At 41.6% G+C, this 25,513-nt stretch overlaps 1 protein-coding gene across 10 annotated transcripts in view; it reads right to left on the reverse strand.

Annotated features, from left to right (window-relative positions):
- The window catches only part of SYNE2 (spectrin repeat containing nuclear envelope protein 2), a 331,838-nt gene that overhangs the window by 235,395 nt on the left and 70,930 nt on the right, over positions 1-25,513 (reverse strand). For all 10 annotated transcript variants that reach the window (XR_012329953.1, XM_019922908.3, XM_019922901.3 and 7 more), the window contains exons 3-8: positions 13,924-13,985; positions 12,866-12,961; positions 12,699-12,776; positions 12,517-12,609; positions 7,955-8,136; positions 2,549-2,745 (exon numbers count right to left, since the gene is read on the reverse strand). Coding sequence is in view for 9 of the 10 variants with exons in the window: in XM_019922908.3 (XP_019778467.2) it covers positions 2,549-2,745; positions 7,955-8,136; positions 12,517-12,609; positions 12,699-12,776; positions 12,866-12,961; positions 13,924-13,985 (708 nt within the window). In the remaining variant the exon portion in view is untranslated. The remainder of the gene's footprint in view (positions 1-2,548; positions 2,746-7,954; positions 8,137-12,516; positions 12,610-12,698; positions 12,777-12,865; positions 12,962-13,923; positions 13,986-25,513) is intronic.

The raw sequence follows: 25,513 nt of genomic DNA on the forward strand, positions 1-25,513 counted from the left end.
ACCCTGGTCTGGGAAGATCCCACATGCTGTGGAACAACTAAGCCCGTGCGCCACAACTACTGAGCCCGCGTGCCACAACTACTGAAGCCCACATGCCTAGATCCCGTGCTCTGCAACAAAGAGAAGTAACCGCAGTGGGAAGCCCGCGCACCGCAACGAAGAGCAGCTCCCGCTCACGCAACTAGGGAAAGCCCGCGTGCAGCAACAAAGACCCAACTCAGCCAAAAGTAAATAAATAAATTTATTTAAAAAAAAAAAAAAACAACCCACTCACAAAAGACCACATATTGTATGATTCCGTTCATGTTAAATTTCCAGAATTGGCAAATCTATAGAGACAGAAAGTAAATTAGTGGTTGCCTAGGGCTGTGGAGGGGGATGGGGGATGGGGGATGGGGGAAATGGGGAGGGACTGATAATGGGCTCGGGGTTTATTCTGGGGGGTCATGAAAATGTTCTAAATTTGATGATGATGATGGTGGCAAAATTCTGTGAATATACTAAAAACCATTCAATTGTACAATTAAATAGGTAAACTGTATGGTATGTGAATTATATCTCAATACAGCTATTTAAAACCAGAAAGGTTAAGTGACAAAGCGACAGTCAATCAGTCAGTGGTGTGCTCACACCAGCTTGAGAGAGCTGATTGCTTAACAATTGACTTATGAAATTGATGAAAATTTAACATAGTCAGCATTAAAAGTTAAATTCTGGGGCTTCCCTGGTGGCACAGTGGTTGAGAGTCCGCCTGCCGATGCAGGGGACACGGGTTCATACCCCGGTCCAGGAAGATTCCACATGCCACGGAGCGGCTGGGCCCGTGAGCCATGCTGCTGAGCCTGCGCGTCCGGAGCCTGTGCTCCGCAACGGGAGAGGCTGCAACAGTGAGAGGCCCACGTACCGCAAAAAAAAAAAATTTAAATTCTATAAATGCACAATTACATAAATTATATTAAAACAAAGGTAATAAATACTTAAAACTCATCACTTCCCAAGTATTTCACTGCATTTTACTACTATCCACACCTCTAAGGTTATGTCTATTGTATCTGTATGATAGAAATAATATATAATGGTGTGCTACTGTGCCTATTTTCCCAATGTATTCAGTGACTTGACACTGGTGGCAAGATTTATACCACAGAAAATCAGCAGATGAGGGCTTGATTTGCTGTTCTGTTGAGTGCCAAGAAAAGGATGGAGATATTGTTAACAATGCAGGTTAATCTTAAAAGTGTGTCCTGTCTATAGCTGTCAAATTGTGAGTGGAACAAAAATCGAATTCTTCCAGTATTCTCCCAGCAAAGAAGTCATTCACATCACAGAAGAACAAGTGCAGCTCTGACATACCTCTTTGCTGTTACACTTACTCATTAATGCAAAGGAAGTTATCCACCAACACGCATGTCAGAACTGCACTGGTTCAGCAACTGCAACCTTAAGTTGGCTACAGATTGATACAAGAGTTTGGCAAAAATCAACGAAAGCATTTGGGGGCTATACGGAAGTTATAATAAAGTGTATCATATATTTTATTATTATTTGTAAACTCTGTGCTACACATCATTTATGTTTGTAAAATTTATAATAGACATGTATATGTACACACACACTGTTTCAGAGAGCCTAACATTAAACATTGACCTACACACCCCTGTTGTAGAGCTGAGACTAGAATTTGTATCTCTTGACCTGTTAGTTCATTATAACTTTCACTAATCCTACATGCCTTTTTTATGACCTTACTGGGTTTGGGGGTTTTTTTAAACAAGCTTTGGGTAAATTATGAAACAACACAATCCAAAGTAAAGTTCTTTTCCAGAAGAATTGAATTATTTAAATCTTAATTTTATGAAGTTAAAGTATAACCTGATAATTATCTCTTTGAATATAGCCAGTATTTAGGATTTCGCTAATGTTGTTAACAATCCAACAGAATTATTATCATTTTGGCCACTTCGTGCGGCATGCGGTGTGCAGCACGTGGGATCTTAGTCCCCCAACAAAGGATCAAACCTGCACCCATTGGAAGCGCACAATCTTAACCACTGGACCACCAGGGAAGTCCCTAACAATCCAACAAAACTGATTTAGCACAATCAATGGTAAAGCTGAGCCAGCCATAGAGAGAGAAACAGAAAAAGCAGTTTCTGTCCTCACAGAGGCTCAGCTTTAACTAGGGGGAGGGAATAGGAAAGGGGACATAGATAAACCACTCAAAGAAATACCTTACGTGAGATATTTTAGAAAAGAATAATAGAATCAAGGAGGACGAAATATAGAACACAATAAAAGAAAATTAAGACAAAGACTCAAAATTATTCCCCAAAACAGCATCGATTGGTTGCAGCTGTGACATCCTCCCTGTAATTACTGAGGTTAACTCACTGGCAGGAATTCTTAATTTCATGAAACTTAATAAAGGGTTTAAAGTTAAACCCTTCAGGACTAAAATATAATGCTGTTATGTTTGCTCATATGTGGGTACTGTTTTCAAATCCACTTCACACTGGACATTGCTTTACAAAGAAAGAAGCTTCTTTACCTTCTGGTTCCAGCATTTTGGGGATTTTTAATTCTCTTTCTGCAATCCTGAAGGCCTCTTTCAGATTGTCTCTGTTGGATCTATGCTTGACACTCTTCATGTCGATCAGGTCTGGTCGCAAGCCATGAATGACAGCCAAAAAAGCCATCCCATTTCTCCAGCTTGCCTTAAAATCTGTCACACTGACAGACTCAAACCTATGACGAAAGAAGAAAAACACGATAAACACTATCTAAAAGACTATATCAGAGCACCTCCACTCTATTCATCAGGAATTAAAACTAATTTCTGCCAATCACATAAATCGAATCAATCCTTCTAGGAAAATATTTTATTTGAACCATGGGGTCAAATTAAAGTAAAATGCCAAGTGTGACGAGGCTCACGACACTCCGGGGCACTGCTTCTCAAAGCGTGGCCCCGGCAGCAGCAGCGTCACGTGGCTGTAGGTGCTCGAAATGCAAATTCTCAGGCCCAACCCCAGGTCCACTGAATCACACTCTGGAAATGCACCTGAAATCTGTCTTACGAGCCCTTCACGTGACAATTCTCACTCAAGTTTAATGCTCTTCATTCAGCAATCCGTTGGCTCAAGACTAAGCTGGGCCTCTACAAATGGTTAAATTCCTTTCACTAGAGGGACTAATTTTATTTCTCACTGGAAACAATTAAATGATACATTGTGCCAAGTCAGTGGCCAATAGTTCATTGGATAGATAGACCTCGTCACTCCTCTGCTTAGAACCGGCCATCAGGAATGAATGCATAAACAAAATGTGGTGTGTTCATACAATAAAATATCATTCAGCCCTAAAAAGTAAGGAAATTCTGAGATATGCTACAACAAGGATGAAACTTAAAGATATTATGCTGAATGAAATGAGCCAGTCACAAATGGACAAATGTTAAATGATTACACTCTCTTAAGGTACCAAACAGAGTGAAATTCACTGATAAAGAAAGTAGACCTCTGGTGGCCAGGGGAAGGCTGAGGGGAAGGAGGAATAGGGAGGGGAGGTGTTAAACAGATACAGAGTTTCAGTTTTGCAAGATGAAAAAAGTTCTGCAGACAGATAGCAGTGATGGTTACACAACTGTGAATGTACTTAATGTCACTGAACTGTACTCTTAAAAACTGTTAAAGTGGTAAATTTTGTTACGTATATTTTATCACAATAAAAACGTTAAAGAAAACCCATCATTTCTTGTCATTATATTTAGAATAACATCTCACACTCTGGCCCACAAGGCCAGACAAGCTTTGCTTCCCGCTTACCTCTCCCATCTTTGCATCTCCCCTCTCTTACAATGCTGCAGTATGTGGCTAGACCACACTGACTCCATTTTGTCAGCTCCATCTTAGGCCCACAGTCCTACCCGCCTGTTCTCTCTGCATGACCAAGCTTTAGCCTGCTCACAAGGAATGTGCCCAAGCCAGATAAGTTCCCCATCAGCTTTTACCCTTGCCTTCATCTGATATGAAAACTGCAAGAATGCCTTTTGCTGACACAGATGGTTAATGGTCATGAGACCCCAGGGAGAGGAAAAACCCCTGGTTCCTGTTGGTGCAGACATACTTCTCCCTTCACAGTCAGATTCTGCTTTAGCTTTGGCCCCTTTAAATCTCCCTGTACCCCTTTTGAGGGCAGGGAGTACAGCTCTGAATGCCTCTGGATCCCTGTCTGCCTGATCCTGCCCATAAGTTGCCCACAATAAATTTCATAACTGCACTTTATGGAGTTGCCTGTTTCATTCTTCAGCCTTAAAGTTCCTTCTCAGTTCAGAGGATATTATTCAATATCTCCACCTTCCAACATGCAGTAACATTGGCTTCATTTCTGCTTCTCCACAGCCTTTTTAATCCTTCTGCCTGGACACTCTTTCTCCCAGAGATTCATACACCTAAAGCCTTCTCCTTCAGGTCTCAGCTCAAAGGTCTCTTCCTCAGAAAGGCGTACACACTACTATATGTAAAATAGATAACCAACAAGGACCTACTGTATAGCACAGGGAACCATATACTCAATATCTTGTAATAACCTATAATGGAAGAGAATGTAAAAAAAGAATATACATATTATATATATATGTATCACTGAATTACTTTGCTGTACATCTGAAACTAACACAACATTGTAAATCAACTATATTTCAATAAAAATTTTTTAGAAAAAGAAAGGCACTCCATGACCACCTACTATAAGGGCACCCTCTTCCTATCCTTGACATTCTCAACCATATCATAAGTCCTTCCTAACTTTACGGCCAACTATAATTATCATATTTATTCATGTGCCTCTCCCACTAGGGTGCAAGCCCCTTGAGAACAGGGGCCCTTTCTTTCTTGCCCATCATGTTAGACTCACCCACCCTGCAAACAGTGCCTGACATAAAAAGGTGCTTAACATATATATCTCAAACCACTCAATTTGTGTTCAACAAGAGATCACTGAATATTTTGTAAAAGCATATAGTAGCCTACAAAGTGTGGGAAATATTCGAGAACAACTATAGTTTCCTTTAATATCCCATAAAAACACAAGGAAATTCAATGGACTAATTTAAGTATATATCAAAAGTATACATGATAAAAGCTACTCAAGAAATAATCTGCTTCAGATGACCTGGGCTTTCCTGGACCCCTTAGGAAAAAAGCCTAAACTATGATTATGACAAACTACATAGTAGGCAGTGACTTTCGTGTCGTTTAACAAACACTTATATGGTGCCCGTTGTGTCCAGAAACTGTTGCAAATGTTTTTTTTTAAAAAAACACAATTCTTGGGACTTCCCTGGTGGCGCAGTGGTTAAGAATCCGCCTGCCAATTCAGGGGACATGGGTTCAATCCCTGGCCCGGGAAGATCCCACATGCCACAGATCAACTAAGCCCATGTGCCACAACCACTGAGCCCGCTCTCTAGAGCCCGGGAAACACAACTGCTGAAGTCTGCACACCTAGAGCCCATGCTCTGCCACAAGAGAAGCCACTGCAATGAGAAGCCTGCACACTGCAATGAAGAGTAGCCCCCGCTCACCGCAACTAGAGAAAGCTGGCGTGCAGCAACGAAGACCCAACGCAGCCAAAAATAAATAAATAAATAAAGTTATAAAAAAAAAAAAAAAAAAAAAAAAACACAATTCTTGAGGGAGGGAGACGCAAGAGGGAAGAGATATGGGAACATATGTATATGTATAACTGATTCACTTTGTTATAAAGCAGAAACTAACACACCATTGTAAAGCAATTATACCCCAATAAAGATGTGAAAAAAAAAAAAAAAACACAATTCTTGTAAAGCACATAATAACCCTATGAAGTAAGTGTTAAGTATTGTCCACGTTTTATGATTAAGGAAACTTGAACACAACGAGATTAAGTGTCTAAGCCTACCAGTTAGAAAGTGCTGGGAGCCAGAACTCAAAACCTGGTATTCCAGCTTCAGCGTGCGCGTGTAAGTACTCAACTAAATTGATGGCTATGGGGGTGGCGGTGGGGCTGAAAGCGGCGCCGGACCCGCCAGAGCGCTAAGGGGGCCAGAGTCGGCTCAGGGCCGACCAGCAGGCACCGTGCTCCATACAGCACCAGGCTGGGAACTCAGCTCTGCCCTGAGGGGCCAAAACAAGTGCCACACAGAATGTGCTGCTGCCGGGCCTTGGAGAGGGCGGGACTGGCTCCAGAGTGACTGGTAGGGTCTAGGCTCATGCAGACATCACAAATGGGGGCCCAATTCATCTCCTTCAGGAATAAAAAAAATACCACATATTTCTTACAACATAGCCTTACATCTGAGCCCTAGAGAATCACAGAATATTCCAACAAAAGTCACCCAGTAATACCACCAATGACAGCCAAAACTACAATAAACTCCTGACGAAATACTTAAGAATTACCTACTACATCTTAATACGTTTAGCGTAAGCTCTATAGTTGAAAAATAAGGACGGACATGGGGAAAAGGTAAACCTTGGTAAAATATACGGACTTTGAAAGGATTTGAAGCAAATCTGAATATGGTGTAATAATGATTTTCACACATGCTATATTTTGGATTTTAAAATTTAGGAAACTGAAGTAAAACCATCTCCAGGAAATTCAAGAAAAAGTTCATTTAATGTACTTAAAACCTGGAAGATATGCATGTATATTTGTGTCCCCTCACAGAATACAGAGGATGAATGACAACTACAGAAAGGTAAGACAGAAATTAACATCTTAGCCTTTCATTAAGAAGCAGTTACTCAGAAGCCCAACATTTGAGAGGGCTTAGCAACATGTTTACGCCCCTGTTTATCTGGACAATGCTATGATGTGACAAAGAACGCCTTTTTGAACTCTATAGGTCTTTTTGTGGCGGATCTCCTGCGTCCTAATTCCTTATTTTCCTAAACTCCATCCAAGCAGTTGGCTAAATTGAAAAAGTAAATGTATCCCAAGAGCAGAAAACATTTTCCTATGTAAAAAAGAAATTATAGTGGGAGGAATTGGGAGACTGGGATTGACACGTATACATTATTGACACTATGTATAAAACAGACAACGGATGGGAACATACCGTATAGCACAGGGAACTCTACCGAGTGCACTGTGGTAACCTAAACGGGAGGGAAGTCCAAAAGTGAGGGCATAACTACATGTGTATGGCTGATTCATTTTGCTGTGCATTGGAGGCTAACATAACATTGTAAAGCAACCATACTCCAATAACAATTAATAATAAAAAGTAAATTAAAAAAGAAATTATAAGCATTAACTTCCCTTTATCATCTCTTTTTTTTAAAACACCTACTCTCTTCTTTCTTTGTCTCCTAATTGAGCTACGAGTTTCTAAGCAATGGGGACCATGGTCCTTCATGCAACCCTATAGAGTTCCAAGGGATAATTTTATGAGCTGGCTACTCATTCACTCATTTTTCATTCATCCACTCAACACATTTATGGAGCACCTACCAAGAACACATATTAGGCTAAAATTAAGGGAATACACAGTCAACTAAGATAGAGTCCCGACTTTTAAAGAGCTTCTAGTATGGCAAAACTTTTCGAATCTAAATCCACCTTCCAGATGCATAGGGGAATTGTGCCTAAAGAAAAAGATATTTGAAGACTACTTTATTTGCACACAGTAATAGACCACCTATACATGGCAGTGGGAGGGAGGGAAGTTACCCAGATGACACCACCTTCCGGTCTTCAAAACCAAGTGTGGCTGAGCTCACAGAGGTCCACGTGTGGAAGATTCAGTGTGAGAGGAAGGGGGAGAGTAAGCCTTTTCTTTTTATGACAGGGAAGTGTTCAGGTGGGTGTTACTCCTATTTGGCCTGATTTTCAGACCTGGAGGTCGGTAAGGTTGCGTTGGTGGGTACAGCTGCCCTGTGTGTCTCCTCTGGTGGAGCAAACTACTTACATGGCACATTGCTCCTGAGCCCACTGGAGAAGAGCCTTCTTTGCAGACATCTGCCATCTTGCCTGGACTTTGGAGCATTTCTTAGCTGGAGGACTTGAGGTAGGAGATGAGTCGACCACACTCACACTGTCCAGGGAAGGCTGATTGTAATTGCAAGAAAGAGTCCGGGCAAGCTCCTCAATCTAAGGAAGACATAATAATCGTTAACGTGTGTGGAATCATAGGTTAGCAGCATTGAGGCAAAACCTTCAGCCAGAACAAGACCTAAAAATTATCGTATAACAGTGACAGTTTACTCAGGGTGAAATGAGCTCTGGGCAAACCTTTGAATAACGGCATTGGCCATCTGGGGCTACACATTGGCTTTGGGGACTTGCTCTAACCCAAGCATACGGCGCTCCACATCAAGGGCAGGCATCCATTCGCCCCCCGCAGCATGCTTATAGAGCACTTCACTGGTGCTCCACCTCCGTCCATCAAAACTGAACTGAGGGGCTTCCCTGGTGGTGCAGTGGTTGGGTGTCTGCCTGCCGATGCAGGGGACACGGGTTCATGCTCTGGTCCGGGAGGATCCCGCATGCCGCGGAGCGGCTGGGCCTGTGAGCCATGGCCGCTGGGTCTGCGCATCTGGAGCCTGTGCTCCGCGGCGGGAGGGGCCACAACAGTGAGAGGCCCGCGTACCGCAAACAAAACAAAACAAAACAACAAAACAAAATAAAAAGATAAATCCAGAAATATAATAGAAGTATTATTGAAAGATGTACACTTCTTTCAATGATTGACAGACTCACCAGATAACCAATAATAGTAGGTGTGACCAATACAATGAACAAATTTGATCTGGTTGACATACCCCATTGCACCTAAAATGGCAGAATCAACATTCTTTCCCAGTGCATATAGAATATTTACCAAAATTGACCATGCTGAGCCATAAAGCAAGCCACAGCAATTTTGAAGGACTGAAATAATTCAGATTATATTTTCCAACCACACTGAAATTGAGCTAGAAATCAGTACTAGTGAAGACATAACAAACCTCCAAATATTTGGAAATTAAGCCATAGATTGTGATAGAGCCCATGGGTCAAATGAGAAATCATAATGAAAATTTGAAAATATTTTGAACAGAACAAAAATGAAAATGTTATATTCATGGGTTAAAAGATGCATTATTTAGGGGCTTCCCTGGTGGCGCAGTGGTTGAGAGTCCGCCTGCCGATGCAGGGGACACGGGTTCGTGCCCCGGCCCGGGAAGATCCCACATGCCGCAGAGCGGCTGGGCCCGTGAGCCATGGCTGCTGAGCCTGCGCGTCCGGAGCCTGTGCTCCGCAACGGGAGAGGCCACAACAGTGAGAGGCCCGCATACCGCAAAAAAAAAAAAAGATGCATTATTTAAAAGATGTCAGCTTTTTCCAAATGATTCTATACATTCAATCAATCCTCATTAAAATTCCAACAGGTTACGTGTGTGTAAATTAACAAGTTACTTATAAAATTTGTATGACTATCAAATCAACATGTTATCTACCTTAAGCTTACACAATGGTATATGTCAACTACATCTCAAAAAAATATATACACGGAAATACAAAGAGCAAAGAAGCCAAGATAATCTTGAAGAACGAGCTGGAAAACCACAATATCGGATATCAAGACTGACTGTACAGCTACAGAAATTAATGTAGTATAGTATTGGTACAAGGATAAATAATGGGACAGAACAGACAATCTGAAAATGGAGCCATACCTATATGACTGCTCGATTTATGAAGGTGATACTACAGTGCAGTAGGAAAATGATGGTCTCTTCAACTATTAGTGTTGGATCAACTGGATAGCCATATGGAAAAAAAAAACTTAATTGCCTTAACATAACATACTCAAACAAATCAATTCATTCTTGAAAGATTGTAGAGCTAAAAGTAAACTGTGAAATGATTAAGCTTTTAGAAATGTGCTGTCCAATATGATAGCCGCTAGCCACATGTGGCTATTTAAATTTAAATTAAGTAAACTTTAAAATTTAGTTCCTCAGTCATACTAGTCACATGTCAAGTGTTCAATAGCCACAAGTGGCTAGTGGCTACTGTTCTGTCCAGTGCAGGTACAGAACATTTCCATCACTGCAGAAAGTCCTATTGGACAGAACTATTCTAGAAAATAACATAAGAGAATATCTCCATGGTACTGGCAAAGGGAAAGGATTCTTTAAAGGACATAAAAAGTACTAGCCACCAAAAAAAAAAAGAAGCTGATAAATGTGAACTACATTAAAATTATGAATGTCTGTTCATTAAAGATTTGAGAAAGCAAGCCACAGAGTCAGAGAAGATATTTGCAATTTATATATACCCAACAAAGGACTTGTACCCAGAATACATTTTAAAACTTCTAAAAATCATTATACACAACAGCATAGCTAAAATAAAAGTTTTTAATGCCAAGTATTAGCAAGGATTGGAGCAAGCAACTCTTAAACTCTGGTAACAGTGTAAATCACAACAAGTTTGAAAAACTGTTTGGCAGTATCTACTAAAGCTGGAGATCACATGCCCTGCAGCCCAGCAGTTCCAGTCCTAGATAAATATGCAACAGAAGTAAGGGCTTGTACCACCAAAGGGCATATACAAGAATGTTTTTAGCAGCTTTATTCATAAGAGCTTAAAATTGGCAGCAAAAGAAATGTCCGTCAACAGTAGAATGGTAAATAAGTTCTGGTATATTCATGCAATGGTATATTCATATACAGCAATGGAAAAGAAAGACCCACTGATACCTGCCTCAAGAGGATGAATCTCACAGACATGATGTTAAGTGAAATAAGTCAGGTAGAAAAGACTATTATATAGTGTATGCAAAATAATTCAGTTATAATTCTGTTTATATGGAGTTTAAAATGCTAAACTAACCAATGATAAAGATCAAAGTAGCGGTTATCTTTAGGGAAGGAGGGCAGTGACTGGGAGAAAGACCTGGGGGCTCTGGGATGCTGGCAATATTCTATCATCTTATCTTCAGTTAAATGGTGGTTACGTGGATGTGTTTAATTTCCAAAAATTCATCAAGCTCTACATTTAAGATTTGTGCAGTTTTCTCTGTGCGTTGTATACTTTTGACAAAAGTTTATTTACAATATTAAAACAAAACTTTAAATTGATTCTTTTTTTTTTAATTTATTTATTTTATTTATTTTTGGCTGTGTTGGGTCTTCGTTGCTGCCTGCGGGCTTTCTCTAGCTGCAGCGAGCGGGCGCTACTCTTCATTTAGGCGCGCAGGCTTCTCATTGCAGTGGCTTCTCTTGTTGTGGAGCACGGGCTCTAGGCACGTGGGCTTCAGTAGTTGTCACATGCGGGTTCAGTAGTTGTGGCTCGCGGGCTCTAGAGCGCAGGCTCAGTAGTTGTGGCGAATGGGCTTAGTTGCTCCGCGGCATGCGGGATCTTCCCAGACCGGGGCACAAACCCGTGTCCCCTGCATCGGCAGGCGGACTCTCAACCACTGTGCCACCAGGGAAGCCCCTGAACATATAAGTTTTTAAGTAGCTACAGAAAATACGCACTAATTCAAAATCCCAGGCCTGAAAGAATGTATTTATCAGCCATAAGTGTCATAAAGTCAGGACTATAACCTACTTATTCCCTGTTATTTTCTTTCTTTCTTTTTGTTTTTTTTGGCTGTGTTGGGTCTTCATTGCTGTGTGCGGGCTTTCTCTAGTTGCAGTGAGCGAGGGCTACTCTTCGTTGCAGTGCACGGGCTTCTCTTTTCAGTGGCTTCTCTTGTTGCAGAGCACGGGCTCTAGGTGTGTGCGCTTCAGTAGTTTCAGCACATGGGCTCAGTAGTTGCGGCACACAGGGCCCAGAGTGCGAAGGCTTCATTAGCTGCAGCGTGTGGGGCTCAGCAGTTACAGCGCACGGGCTCTAGAGCACAGGCTCAGTAGTTGTGGCGCACGGGCTTAGTTGCTCCACGGCATGTGGGATCTTCCAGACCAGGGATTGAACCCGTGTCCCCTACATTGGCAGGTGGATACTTAACCACTGTGCCACCAGGGAAGTGCCCCCTATTATTTTCTTACTGTCCCAGCACAACAGCTAGCACAAAGTAGGTGCTCAAAAATATTTGTGGAATGAAATGAAAGCTATGAGTCAGTCTTGGGACAGAGCTAGATGTTGCAGGATTATTAGATTAGACAAGGGACCTCAAAAATAGGGAGATTTAACCAAGTTTAATGGGTTAATTTTCAAGAATTTACTCCAGAAGCTTCCTATTCTCTCTTCTGACAGAGTAAATAAACAATAAGCAAAAATTTACCATGGCAAGTTCTATTCAGACTGGTGCTGATACCATGGATATTTCAGGATATCATGATAATTCAGCATTCAAGTTTCAATTGAAGAATAACATAAGTGGCAAAGGGTCTGCTATATATTTTCCACCTGACAAGACTTCCAGAGGGTCCTATTTCTGGAAGAAGCTCTAGCATCAAGTCACACTTATTGCATTACACTTATTTCATACTGTGGTAATTAGAACAGGAATACTTTTCATATCATCAAACTACTTACATGAAAGTGCAGTATAATTGTCCAAATTAGGCCAAGAATAATGGATGGGTTTCCATCTATAATATCGGTAACGTGAATGTTTATTAGTTTGATCTGGAAAAAAAAGAAATGCATGTTAAAAGGAGAAAATATTTCACAGCATTTATCTCCCCAATGAATTTTCATGTGAATTTCATACTCACTGATCGGTTTTTTAGGAATCTCAGGGCATGTTCTATATTGCTTCTACACTGGAATGTATTAGATCCTTTATCTCGAGGCTATGAAATTCAAGCAAAATATATTACTCACAAATGTGATTTTTTTTTTTTAATCCACAAAATTTCTTAATGTTGTTTTAAAAGCTTACCAACTGTTGTCCTGAGAGTACTTCCAGCAGGTCCAGGAGGACATGCCCCTTTTTAATGTCTGCGAATAGGTCCGATACAACTGAGGGAGGGGTGTGCTACAAAAGGTCACAAGAAAAGTAATCATTGAAACTTTGGTCCAAAAACACGATAACTTTTAAGAATCTCATAAATGTGCTTTTGCATCTTTGCACAAGCTAAGATTCAGTAGTGATTTTCTTCTTAATTAACAGAATGTAGAAAACACACAAAGTTCCATATCAAAACATGCTAAGGAAAGTAGTGAATTTATCTCACAGCAAATTTCCAGTGACACAACACTCTTTCAGCTTTCACTGAGGGCTTAAAACTTGTGCAGTGGAGTGGCATTCATGACGCTCAGAATCAGCCAATAGTGACCCCTTTGGGGAGATTACATGTCCAGAGTAACCTGTTAATGAATTTCCTCTTTTTAGAATGACAAGCACTGTGCTCGGATGGGTAGCCTGGGTGAAGAGGCTCACTCATTTTGTATCTAGGTTATTCCGGGCACCTGGATCACTGAAGGCCAGGATAGCACAGAGATTAAGATCAAGGCCTCTGGGTCCAGACTGCCTGGGTTTGCATCCCAGCACGATCACTTGTAAGCTGTGGGACCTTGGAGAAGTCAGACAACGTCTCTGTACCTTAGTTTCCTTGTTCTCTAAACACAAACAATACTATCTGTCTCAGGATGTTGTGAAGTCACTGAAACATAACGAGTGGTCAGTACATTTAAAGTACTTACAACAGTGTCTAACATAACACTCAACATATATGACTTCTTACAATTTCATTTGATAAAAGAGATGTTACTGCTTTAAATATTTTCTAGCACTGTCTCCCATATCCTTAACAAAAATGCCCCCTTTTCGTGTTGGAAAAGAATAACAGATACATCAAAACAAGATCAAGGTGACATGCAGCACATTTTTTCAACCTTTTACATGTCACCAGTGCCATTTTGGGGACCAAAACTGAGGGAACAGGAGGAATCACTTAAATATATATTTATAGCTTGATTTGCTCTCTTTTTCCTCACCTTTGCCAACTGTGAGTTTACCCAGCACGTGAAGGTTTTCTTCTGAGTGTCTTCCTGTTCAGCTATTTAAAAAGGACAATAGCAGTTAGAAAACGAGAAGCCTCAGAAACCATTTGAACAAATCAACGTTTCAAAGGTCTGTCACTCTGGGTACGTGTGTGTATCTCACAATCTTATATACGTTCTAGGACTTAGTTTAAATCTCAGGTGTTTGTCCAAGAAGTGTTTTGGAAATATAGCACGTTGAAATAAGATATTTCTCAAAGCCACCGTTTAACTGCAAGAGACAGCGGTTTTTAATATTTTACCGACAAAAGAATTAGCCCCTACACGACCTTGACAGTGCTGTACAAGGACCTGTGAAGAAAAAAAAAAGGGTTTCTAATCCAAATGGACTTGCAGTCTAAACCAACACCACACGGTACTTCAGATAAACCCAGAACATCTGAATACATTTCAAAGGGCTCATAAAGTTGCGGCAGTTTAGTCTTGACATTTATCATGAAGAATATATTGTCACTGAATTAACTGTCAATCAGCTGCAATTAGAATCAGAGAGACCTGAGTTCAAATCCTGCCTGTGTTACTGAGTAGCTGTGTGACGTGGGGCAGGTTCCTCGTGGAATAAGGTGAGAAGCACTCACCGCTAGAGACTGTTAGTGGTTCACTCAAAGTGAACAGACCCTTGCACCAAGGAAACACAGAAGTGCTAGCTCTCACTCTTACTAACCAGGCAGGAGTCCAGGGAAAGATCAGAACACTCAGTGTGGATCCTTCCTTCCTCCCCAGGGCAGGAGAGAGCTCCATCCCGACACCATTCTTCCCCTCACCTCTAGCCCCTCGGCTCCAGCAGACACCCTCAGCCCTGAGGCCAGGGGTTCCCCTGCACACAGGACTGTCTTTCCATTTCCCCAGATCTCCTCATCCTACTGGACAGGGGTGAGAGCAATCCAGACACCCACTCCTCCCTGTGCCTAATGCTTACAGCCTTGTTCCCACCACCTACCGCGGGCTCACCAGATCTCATCTCACTGTGCCTTTGCCCCTCACACACACACACAGTTCACACACTCAGGTCCCCCTCCGTTCTCCCTCTAATTTCCAAAAGACTCTGCACGTCCCCCAATTTTTCTCATCTCCCACCTCTCCTTAACTCCTGAAACCCTTCACTGATGCTGAAATCCATAATAGACCATCAGCGAAATCCCCTATGTGCCCACTACCCTCTTCACCTTTCTGCTCTAATTGAACCTCCGCCCTAACCCAGAACTCTGCTTCCCCCACAGCCCTCCCAAGTGACAGCATTGCTTTCTCTTACAGACCTTGGACCACTAGTTCCTTGCTCTTCGCTGCTACTTCCAGATCATTTTCCACTCTCTTTGTCCCTGAAATGCTCCAGCTTTAACTCTCATGGCATCAGACAGTCCCCACTATTACAGTCATCTACTTACCTCTGTCATTCCTCATCATTTCTCAAAGGTTTTAGTTCCTTCCCCACTGTTGCTCTTTCCAATGTGACCCCTAATTTGTCGTAATTTCAATACACATACTGGTGAAACTTCCAACCTTCTGGCCTCTCTGTTTCTTGAATTCTTCTCCAATAAATGTGTCTTCTGCTCTGCCTCAACCACTCACTGTCATGGTTATACCCTGACCTTGTCATTACTAATAACTACAACTCATGATCTTGAGTTCATGCATCCCCATCTCTGAACATCATTCCTTATCTTTTCAGTTCATTCTCACTAGTGTCTCAACTCCAACAATCCTTGGAGTCCATCAGCAACTCCAAGCCATCAATTCTGCCAGTTTTACACTGTCCCTCGCCCCCTTGGTCTCCTTCCTTTCATCCTTATCCATTGTAAATTCCACGATCAGTTATTACAAACATTCCCTTGCACCTCTCATTCTGCTGTGTGCTCTTCATCACCACTCTCTGCTCACTCATACCTGCACGCATGCTGCTGAATGTGGCTGGAAGGAAATCCGTAACTGCTGACCAGTCTCATCGTGACCGCCAAGTAGGCCCTCAATGCTGCCTGGAAATCATAATACACTGCCCTCTCCCACTCCTCTAGACAGCAATTTCACACCCTCTCCTTCTTTCTCAAACTCCCAACGCCTCCCCTCCCATCCTTACTCTCAGCTGAGACCTTGCTTCCCCAGGACACTTAGGGATCATCTACTCCCTTGTCTAGTAACCTATCAAAAGGCTCTGCCTCCTGCCTGTTAGCATGGGTGAGCCAGCCTTGCTCAGACCTAAAGCCAATCCCTTCCTTCCCTCATTCACCAGGTCTCATCCCTTTGGAGCTACTCCAGGACCTTTTACTCCTTTCTCTCCTGTATTATCCTCTCCCCCACCCGAGACTATTCCCATTAGTACTGATCCATGCTATTAATTCGCCCATCTAAAACTAAAAACAAAAAACAACCCTCTCTTGACCCCATCAGGTACAGGTCCATTGTGGCAAAACTCCTCAAATAGATTTGTCTATGTTCCTGGTCTCCAGGTCCCCTCCTCCTTCTCTCTTAACTGAACCCACACCAATCATACCCTTACCATTCCGCTGAAACTACTCTTTCATCAAGGTCACCATGAATCGAGTTCATCAACGACCCCCCCAGCCCCCACTAAAACCAATGATCGATTCTCAGTCTTCATCTTTCTGGAGCAATCAGCAGCATTCAGTACAGATAATCACTCTCTCCTTCTGCTTGCAGGCCCCTATACTCTCTGTCTTCCTCCTCCATCACAGGTTGGCTTCTCTCTTTCTCTCACACTTCATGTCCAATGCCTCGGGAAATCCTCTTACGTCCACCTTCAAAATATATTCAGGGGGCTTCCCTGGTGGCGCAGTGGTTGAGAGTCCGCCTGCAGATGCAGGGGACACAGGTTCGTGCCCCAGTCCGGGAAGATCCCACATACCGCGGAGCAACTAAGCCCACGTGCCACAACTACTGAAGCCCGCGTGCCTAGAGCCCGTGCTCCACAACAAGAGAAGCCACCGCAATGAGAAGCTCGTGCACCAAAATGAAGAGTAGCCCCCGCTCGCCACAGCTAGAGAAAGCTCTTGCACCCCAATGAAGATCCAAGGCAGCCAAAAATAAATAAATAAATAAAATTTTTTAAAAAAGAATTATAAAGAACCATAATTTTGTCCTATAATTCAAAATGTTTTCATTGTTTGTTTCCCTAGAATCAGCAGATGATAAGACAATAAATTTTAAACATGTACTGACGCTTACCAAAAAATGTGTTGAGAGCTAACTTTGTTCCTCCATAGAGAAAACTAGAGAACAAGTTTTTATGTTTCCAGGATCAAGTTACATGCGCACAAAGTACATTAATCGAGGCCACGTGTATAAGCAGGAAGGGACTATTTCATTATTACAAAAAAGCAGAAATTCAAAACAAAAAACAAAACAAACAACAAGGAAAACAAACAAAGAGGGCTCTCTTTTTTTTTTTTTTTTTTTTTTTTTTTTGCGGTACGTGGGCCTCTCACTGTTGTGGCCTCTCCCATTGCGGAGCACAGGCTCCGGATGTGCAGGCTCAGTGGACATGGCTCACAGGCCCAGCCGCTCCGCGGCATGTGGGATCTTCCCGGACCGGGGCACGAACCCGCGTCCCCTGCATCGGCAGGCGGACTCTCAACCACTGTGCCACCAGGGAAGACCGCGGGCTCTCTTCTTTATCCTTAAGGAGCCAAGAGAGATTTTTTTTTCTTTCTAGGTGTAAAGTATGGAGAAGAAACTAACCAGGAATACTACCAGGTCCAGGACAGAGAGTCTACAGTAACGTTAGGGGAATTATTGTGGGAGAAAGGAATGACCATAGAGGGGGTGAAATGCTGGCACAAAAAGGAATGTAAAGGAGCACTGTGTGCCCAAGGAGTTTGAGTATTGCACATCCACCTGGAAACCTCAGTCATTCTGAACTATTTCCAAGGAAGATGAGGGATCACATGATCATTTCCATGTGATGCTGGACAAAAGGGGTCTTGGTACTGCGCAAACTGAGGACTGTGAACTTTCCTAGGCTGAGAAAACAGGCAGCATATGAGGGCTCTATATGGACTGCTCAACTTGGAGCACCTAGTCTCACATAGGTTGGACTGACCTCTGATAGGGACACATATTTAAAATAACCAAAAATTTCCAATGAAAACCTTAAGTTATCCCTGTCCTAAGTTGATTAAAATCTAATAGAAACAAGGGGAAAAACAATAAGAGGAGCAGGCAGAACAAATCCCGACCCGAACTCTCCAGTTAGCAAATGAAACCCTCAGGAAAAGGTTTTTAAATTTCATGGCTTTTAACTAACACATTGTCTACCTCTTCATCCTGGAAATCATAACCCTTCAAATGCAACGAGGACCCTTGCTAACAGCAGACAAAGACTTCCCAGGTGCAATTAAACACCTTTATGACTACTCAATTAAATGGTTTCGTCTGTGCCATGTCACTTATCCCTTGACACACTTTTCTCCCATTCTCATACTGCCTTATCCCTGAAAAGTGGTATTAATTCAACAGGAACCAGAGCCAAATAGCTCCCCCTATGGCAGGATAAGTAACCTTTTGTTCTTTTCAAAGGCTGACCCATTGGGGAAAAAATAATTGAGAGCCACATGCTTTAAAGCAACTTAATTTGAGTGGGTGAGATTTTTTTTTAATGTTGGGTTTTATTTTTTAATTTCCAGAGTAACTTTCTAATGAACTAATAAAACTCTTCTCAAAATGACATAAAGAGAATAGGATCTTTTATTTATTTATTTGTTTGTTTATTTAATTTTTATTTTTTTAAGACGTTGGGGGTACGAGTTTATTAATTAATTATTTTTGCTGTGTTGGGTCCTCGTTTCTGTGCGAGGGCTTTCTCTAGTTGTGGCAAGTGGGGGCCACTCTCCATCGCCGTGCACGGGCCTCTCACAATCGCGGCCTCTCTTGTTGCGGAGCACAGGCTCCAGACGCGCAGGCTCAGTAGTTGTGGCTCACGGGCCCAGTTGCTCCCCATCATGTGGGATTCTCCCAGACCAGGGCTCGAACCTGTGTCCCCTGCATTAGCAGGCAGATTCTCAACCACTGCGCCACCAGGGAAGCCCCGGAATATAGCTGATTTACAATGTTGTGTTAGTTTCAGGTGTGCAGCAAAGTGATTCAGTTATACATACACAAATATCTGTTGTTTTTCAGATTCTTTTCCCATATAGGCAATTACAGAGTATGGTGTAGAGTTCCCCTGTGCTATACAGTAGGTCCCTGTTGATTATCTATTTTATATATAGTAGTATGTATCTGTTAATGCCAACCTCCTAATTTATCCCTCTCTCCCCACCTTTCCCCTTTGGTAATCATAAGTTTGTTTTCTAAGTCTGTGAGTCTGTTTCTGTTTTGTAAATAAGTTCATTTGTACCATTTCTTAGATTCCACATTTAAGTGATATTATATGAAATTTGTCTTTCTCTGTCTGACTTACTTCACTTTTTATGATAATCTCCAGGTCCAACCATGTTGCTGCAAATAGCATTATTTCACTCTTTTCTTATGGCTGAGTAATGAGAAAAAGACCATTTAATCAGCAGACATCAGGGACAGAAAAAGACAAAAGCAGACAGAAAATAATAAAATCTATCATAAGGATGAGTTTCTTAAAATGCCAAGGAATAGAGAATGAGAAATTCTCTATTCTGATTTTTAAGGCAAATAAGAAATATATAAAATGCAGGAAAATGTAGTCAGTGAATTTCATTCAGGCCCATATGGCTATCCTAGATTATCATTCTTGGAAAATATCTGGCTGAGTTTCAGAAAGGCATAGAAGGAAAAGGTTTTCTCTAGGTGTCATTACCATAAAAATACATTTAATCTCTGACTTTGTTCTTATTCAATCTGCCTTTTGTGAGCTGGCAACTCATATCCTTAGCTGGAAGGGAACTTAAATGAAAACAAATTGAGTTAAGCTCAATTAAAGAGTGTAGATTTTAAGTTCATTATAAATCTCATTATTAAACTACCAAGGCCACTGTGTCTCAGCAAGGTCCAGTCTCCACAAAAGTTCATCTAAAATGTTGACTCCAGCAGTCCTCCCTGGTAGTAAGAGTTCAAAGGCAGTTACCCAGGCATGAGAATCTCTAATTGACATTTTCACTTAAACACAGCAACAAATTCTTCCAATGTGGCTTCTCCAAGAATGTTCATGAGGTCACCAAGGAGGCTTTGCAACCTTCTCTATCCAGGAATTTCCCTTCTTCCCTTTCTATTGCTGGGTTATTGATAACAGGTTTATTGCACATGGCACCAGATTTATTACTTGGATCTTTCACTCTCCTCATTAAAATCTTTTGATCACTTCCTAATTCCTTAATGAATAAATTATAGATTCTTAGCCTAACATTCTAGGTCACTCAGAATTTGACTCCAATCAACTTTTTCCTGACTCATCCCCCATGACTTCCCCACTTACATCCTACTTCTCTAGCCAAACTAGAATATATGCAGCTCCCCAGTTAAGTTGCTCTCTTTTCTGAATCAACATGCTATGTACCCTCTGGACTGGCTAATCCTCCCGCATCCCTCTGCATTCACAGAAACCCCAGCACCCAGCACAATGCACATGGGGGGCATTCGATCAACGTTTGTTAAAATAAGACAAATCCTGTTCAAATGTCCCCTTTGTGAAACAGAAATAATCTCTTCTGGCTCTGGCCTACCACAATACTTTGTTGGGTCTTTTTTTTTTTTTAATCATTATTAGTATTAGGAAGTAATATATAATCCTCATAAAACATGTTTTATAAACAGTAACAGAATTCAAAGTTAATCTTAACTTTCCCCATACACCCATTTTCCTTCCCCAGAGACGACGTTAATTAACAATTTCCTGTGCATCCTTCTAGATTAGACAGGCAAAGAACATAAATTCTAAAGAGCAAGGATTTGTTTTGGTCGGTCACTGGGTTCCTTGCTCCTAGAATAATACCTCACAAGTAGAAGGCACTTAGTCAATACTTGTCAAATGAAAGAATGAATGTATGTGTATGTAAATTAAATTACTACACTTGTCGAGTGAAAGAATGTATGTATATGTAAATTAAATTACTACACATGATATGGTTTCATTTTTTAAGTTGATAATTCAAAAAGCAGCAATTTAGGTACACTATTTAAAGTTAAAAAGCATCTGTTAAGCCGTAAGAAATTTTTAAAAAGGAGATCATAAATCTTCCACATTACCAGAAAGGAAGAAAATTATCATTTACCCAGTAAAAAGAACAAAGTAGATACCTATGTGCCGATGCAGGTATATTCTTAAGTGAAAAAGAGCAAATTATAAAATAGCATGTTTATCATCATTCTACCTGTATTTTTATGAAAGGATAGCTACAAGAATAACCAACAGTTTTGTTTCTATCTTATGGTAATTACCACTTGCTGCTCATGTACTGCAGTCATGTACCTCTATGTGGTTTCTCTCCTACTCCTTGTATCAACCTTAATATTAAACCCTTATGCTTTTGTGTTTTTGCTTCCCCTTAGACCAGTGCCATGTAGAGAAGAGGTACTCAATACATTTTGCTGATTGAAAGACTTAGTAAATATTAAAAGATTGAGGTTCAAACTGACTTATTGCAAGGAGAAGAATTTACTGGCAACAGTTACTAGGCCTATGTCTTATCCTAATCCTTGTTTTAAAAACCCCTGGGCACAGATGTAGAGAACAAATGTATGGACACCAATTGGGGAAAGCTGTGGGGGGAAGCTGTGGGTGGGATGAATTGGGAGATTGGGATTGACATATATACACTAATATGTATAAAATAGATAAGTAATAAGAAGCTGCTGTCTAAGAAAAACAAATAAAATTCAAAATCAAAAACCCCTGGGTAATTTCTTTCTTCTACTAAGAAAATGTCTTGAACAAAAGGGCATGCACGAATGAGACCCTGCTGCTCTCCCCTGAAACAATGCTGCCAACTCAACTCTCTGTGAGACAAGGTAAGAATAACTAAATTCAGACAATAATACAACACATTTTAGCCATGTGTTCCAACAGCCATCCCAAAGAATCTTACCCAAGCTGTTATCCAATAGAAAGGGAACTAAAAATAATAAGGCCACCTCTTCTATTGTTTCTCGTGGAGATGATAACAAACAAATAAATGAATGAAAACACACAGGCAGGCACAATGAAAACAAGAAAAGCCTAAAATATCTGAAGAATAAACAGGAAAAGGCCTGTTACTGAACTACAAAAGGGGAGACTATTAACCAACAGAGAAAGCAGGGGGACAATTTACAACACATTTTCTTAAGCCAAACAAATAAGCAAGTAAGAAAGAAAAATAAATAGTACCAGGACTGAGATCTCACTTATTGAACCGGAAAAGTGAGTTTAGAAGCTAAGTCCTAGCTAACACATCTCGTAAACTCAATGTGCAACCACGTCTCTACTTCAAAATTCTTTTCATTCATGTATTTCCTCCCAGGAGAATCTGTGTTGTCACTATGGAAAAAACAGCACTTGCCTGTCAAACTCAGCATTCCAGGACTGAAATGACACTCTACCTCCCTACTTCTCCCCAAACCCGCCCTCATCTGTGTTTTCATCTCATGGACTTGACACCACCATCCTTTATCAGCCCCAAGTACAGCCTACTGCCAAATCCTGCAAATTTGCCTCCACATGGCTCTGGTATGCACCTCCTTCTCTACATCTGACGGCCCTCTTGCCTGATCTACCGTCAGGTCTGGCCTGGACCATGTCCATGGCCAACCAGGTCTGCTCTGCTCCCTTCAATCTGTTCTCCACTTCAGCCAGTACATCTGACCACAGTACCCTTTCCACCCTTTGATGGTTTCTCTCTGCTCTGAGGATCAAAAGCAAAACAGCCTGTGAGGCTTGCATGGTCCACCCCAGAGCATCTCTCCAGCCTCGGCACTTACAGCTCTCCTCCATGCCCAGGGCTCCAGCCACTCCATCTTCCTTCAGGGCCTTTACAAGCTATGTCCCCTCCTGCCACAGCTGTTTGCACCACCCTGCCCTCTTCACCTACTTGACTTCTAATTACCCTTAGGGCTCAGCTCAATTGTTGCATCCCGAAGGAAACCTAAGTCAATCTGTCTTCCTCCACTACTTAGCATCGGCCTGAACGTATAATCATTGACAAGGTTAAGAGCATGGGCTCTAGAGCCAGACTACCTGAGTTTGATCCCGTATCTGCCACCTACTTGCTATGTGCCTCAGTCTTCTCATTTGTAAGATGGGGATTAACAGTACCTACCTCACAGAGTTGCTAAGAGGATTGAGTACTTGTACTGATGTAGAATCAGAGATCAACAACAGATAATCCCAAAGGCTAAATGTAGCCCACCACTTATTTTTGTAAATACAGCCTTCTTGGAACACAGACACACTCATTTGTTCACATATTGTCTGTAGCTACGTTCATGCTAAAATGGCAAATTGAGTAGTTGTGACAGAGACCATATGGACCTCAAAGCTAAAATATTTACTACCTGGTCCTCTACAAAAAAGGTTTATCAATCCCTGGCAAGATTATGCTTGATCTACACAAATGAATATTAGCTACAACAGGGATGAATGTTGAAATCATTATGCTAACTGAAAGAAGGCATCACAAAATACCACATATTATATGATTCCACATGTACAAAATGTCCAGAATAGGACAGTCTATAGACACAGAAAGTACATCAGTGGTGGCCTCGGCCTGATGCAGGGAGGAGTACAAGGTTTTGGAATAAAATGGGAATAAAGGGTATGGGGTTTCTTGGGGGGTGAGGGGGGCGGGCGGTGATAAAAATGTTCTAAAATTAAATGCAATGGTTGCACAATTCTGTGAGTACACTAAAAATGATTGAATTGTACACTTTAAATGGGCGAGTTGCATGGTACGTGAATCACACCTTGAATTATATCTCTATAAAGCCGTTCCTAAAAAAATATTAGCTAACATCTGTGAGCTAACTTGATGACTATCTGCCTCCTCACTAGCCTACGGGCTCTAGGAGAGCAGAGGCCAGGTCCGATTTAGCGCCTCACTTTGCCTGCAGCTTGTACACAGTGTGTTTCATGTTGCTCGAATTCAGAAAGCATTTGTTGAATGAATGGTTATTTGGCTGGGGCAGGAGCGAGAGGGGCTTTGTTGCTATTTTTCCCCAGTGAACCCACAGATTTAAGTACTTAGTTTGTTGGGGAAATCTATGACACACAGCAAAGAATTTCTGCTTAGGGCCTTAGCATGTAGGATCCAGCAAGGTCCTGTAGCCACATGAGGCAACCACACCCTTATGCAAACACCTGAGATTTTCACACTGAGGCTTTTGTTTCCAGCCCCATGGAACATAGCTCCTGGCTCTCTGCGTAAAAGCAAATCTTGTATTTCTAGCACATGAAAATGAGCCCACAATACAGATAAAATGCCTAGGATCTGGGGTGCTATTTTTTTCTCTTCTTTCTTACCCTCTTCTGACTCACCTGAGTTGCTCAATAAACATCTGTGGAATGAATAAATCAAAGAAATGACTACATTTCTTTTAGCACGTATCTCTTACTCCTTACTGCCTTTCACCAACCACATTAACACTGTGAGCATTTTTCTTGTGAAAATCAAGGTGTGAGCCTAAACACCTTCCACCGGGGCAGCAGTCCAAGCACCTCTGACTTCTGAGTGCAAAAGAGCCAGACTGCACTAAGGAGATACGTGCCGTGATTACAAATCTAGGATTCCTACACTTTTGAATGCCAGCGAGTCATGGTTTAAGTGCAGGGTTCTGTGCCCCAATTCCCAGAGATCCTGACTGAGGGGGTTCACATAGCTCACGCTCAGAAACTCCTAGCTAAAGTAATTAGACTGGTTTACATGGGTGACTTATTCTTGAGACAACAAGGGAACAGGAAGGGCCTGGCAAAAATAGTAATGAAATAATAAACTGAGATATTAACATAATGTAATGCAATGTGAATCTATTCTAACTTATGGGTATCCTAAGACACGCGTGGAGGGGCTCAGAAGGCTTGCTGAAACAAGCCATGTCCAGGAATAAGTAGGACTCGAGGGTAAGGAACAATGACACTATTTCATTAAAGCTTCTAGTCAGGTGGTCAGGCAGGCATTTTGTAAATGAGAAAACTATAGCTCCCAGAAGATGAAGGGTTTTTAGTCACTCATTCAATAAGCATTTATTGAAAGTCTACTGTGCCCTGGATACTGTGCTCTAGTTGTCACATCTGGTGAGAGAGAAATTCAAATCCAGACATGTCTGATACCAAAATCCATGTTCTTTTCATTATAATTAAAAATCAGCTTAAATGCCAGATCTGTGGCCCCTCCAGCTACCACCCTATCTCTGTCCTCCCCTTCAAACCCAAACTTCTTGAAAGAATTGTCTACCCTGGCTGTCTTCACTTCCTCACCTACCACTCACTTCTCAACCCACGAAAAGCTGGCTTCCACCCCAGCCTCTCCACTTAATTCTGAGCAGGGCCACTTATAATATACTCATTGCTAAACCTCATGGATACTTCTCAGTACTTTTTGGATACCTTGAAACTTCTGATACTGTT

The sequence above is a fragment of the Tursiops truncatus genome, chromosome 2, assembly GCF_011762595.2.
Source record: "Tursiops truncatus isolate mTurTru1 chromosome 2, mTurTru1.mat.Y, whole genome shotgun sequence".
Taxonomy (NCBI): Eukaryota; Metazoa; Chordata; class Mammalia; order Artiodactyla; family Delphinidae; genus Tursiops; species Tursiops truncatus.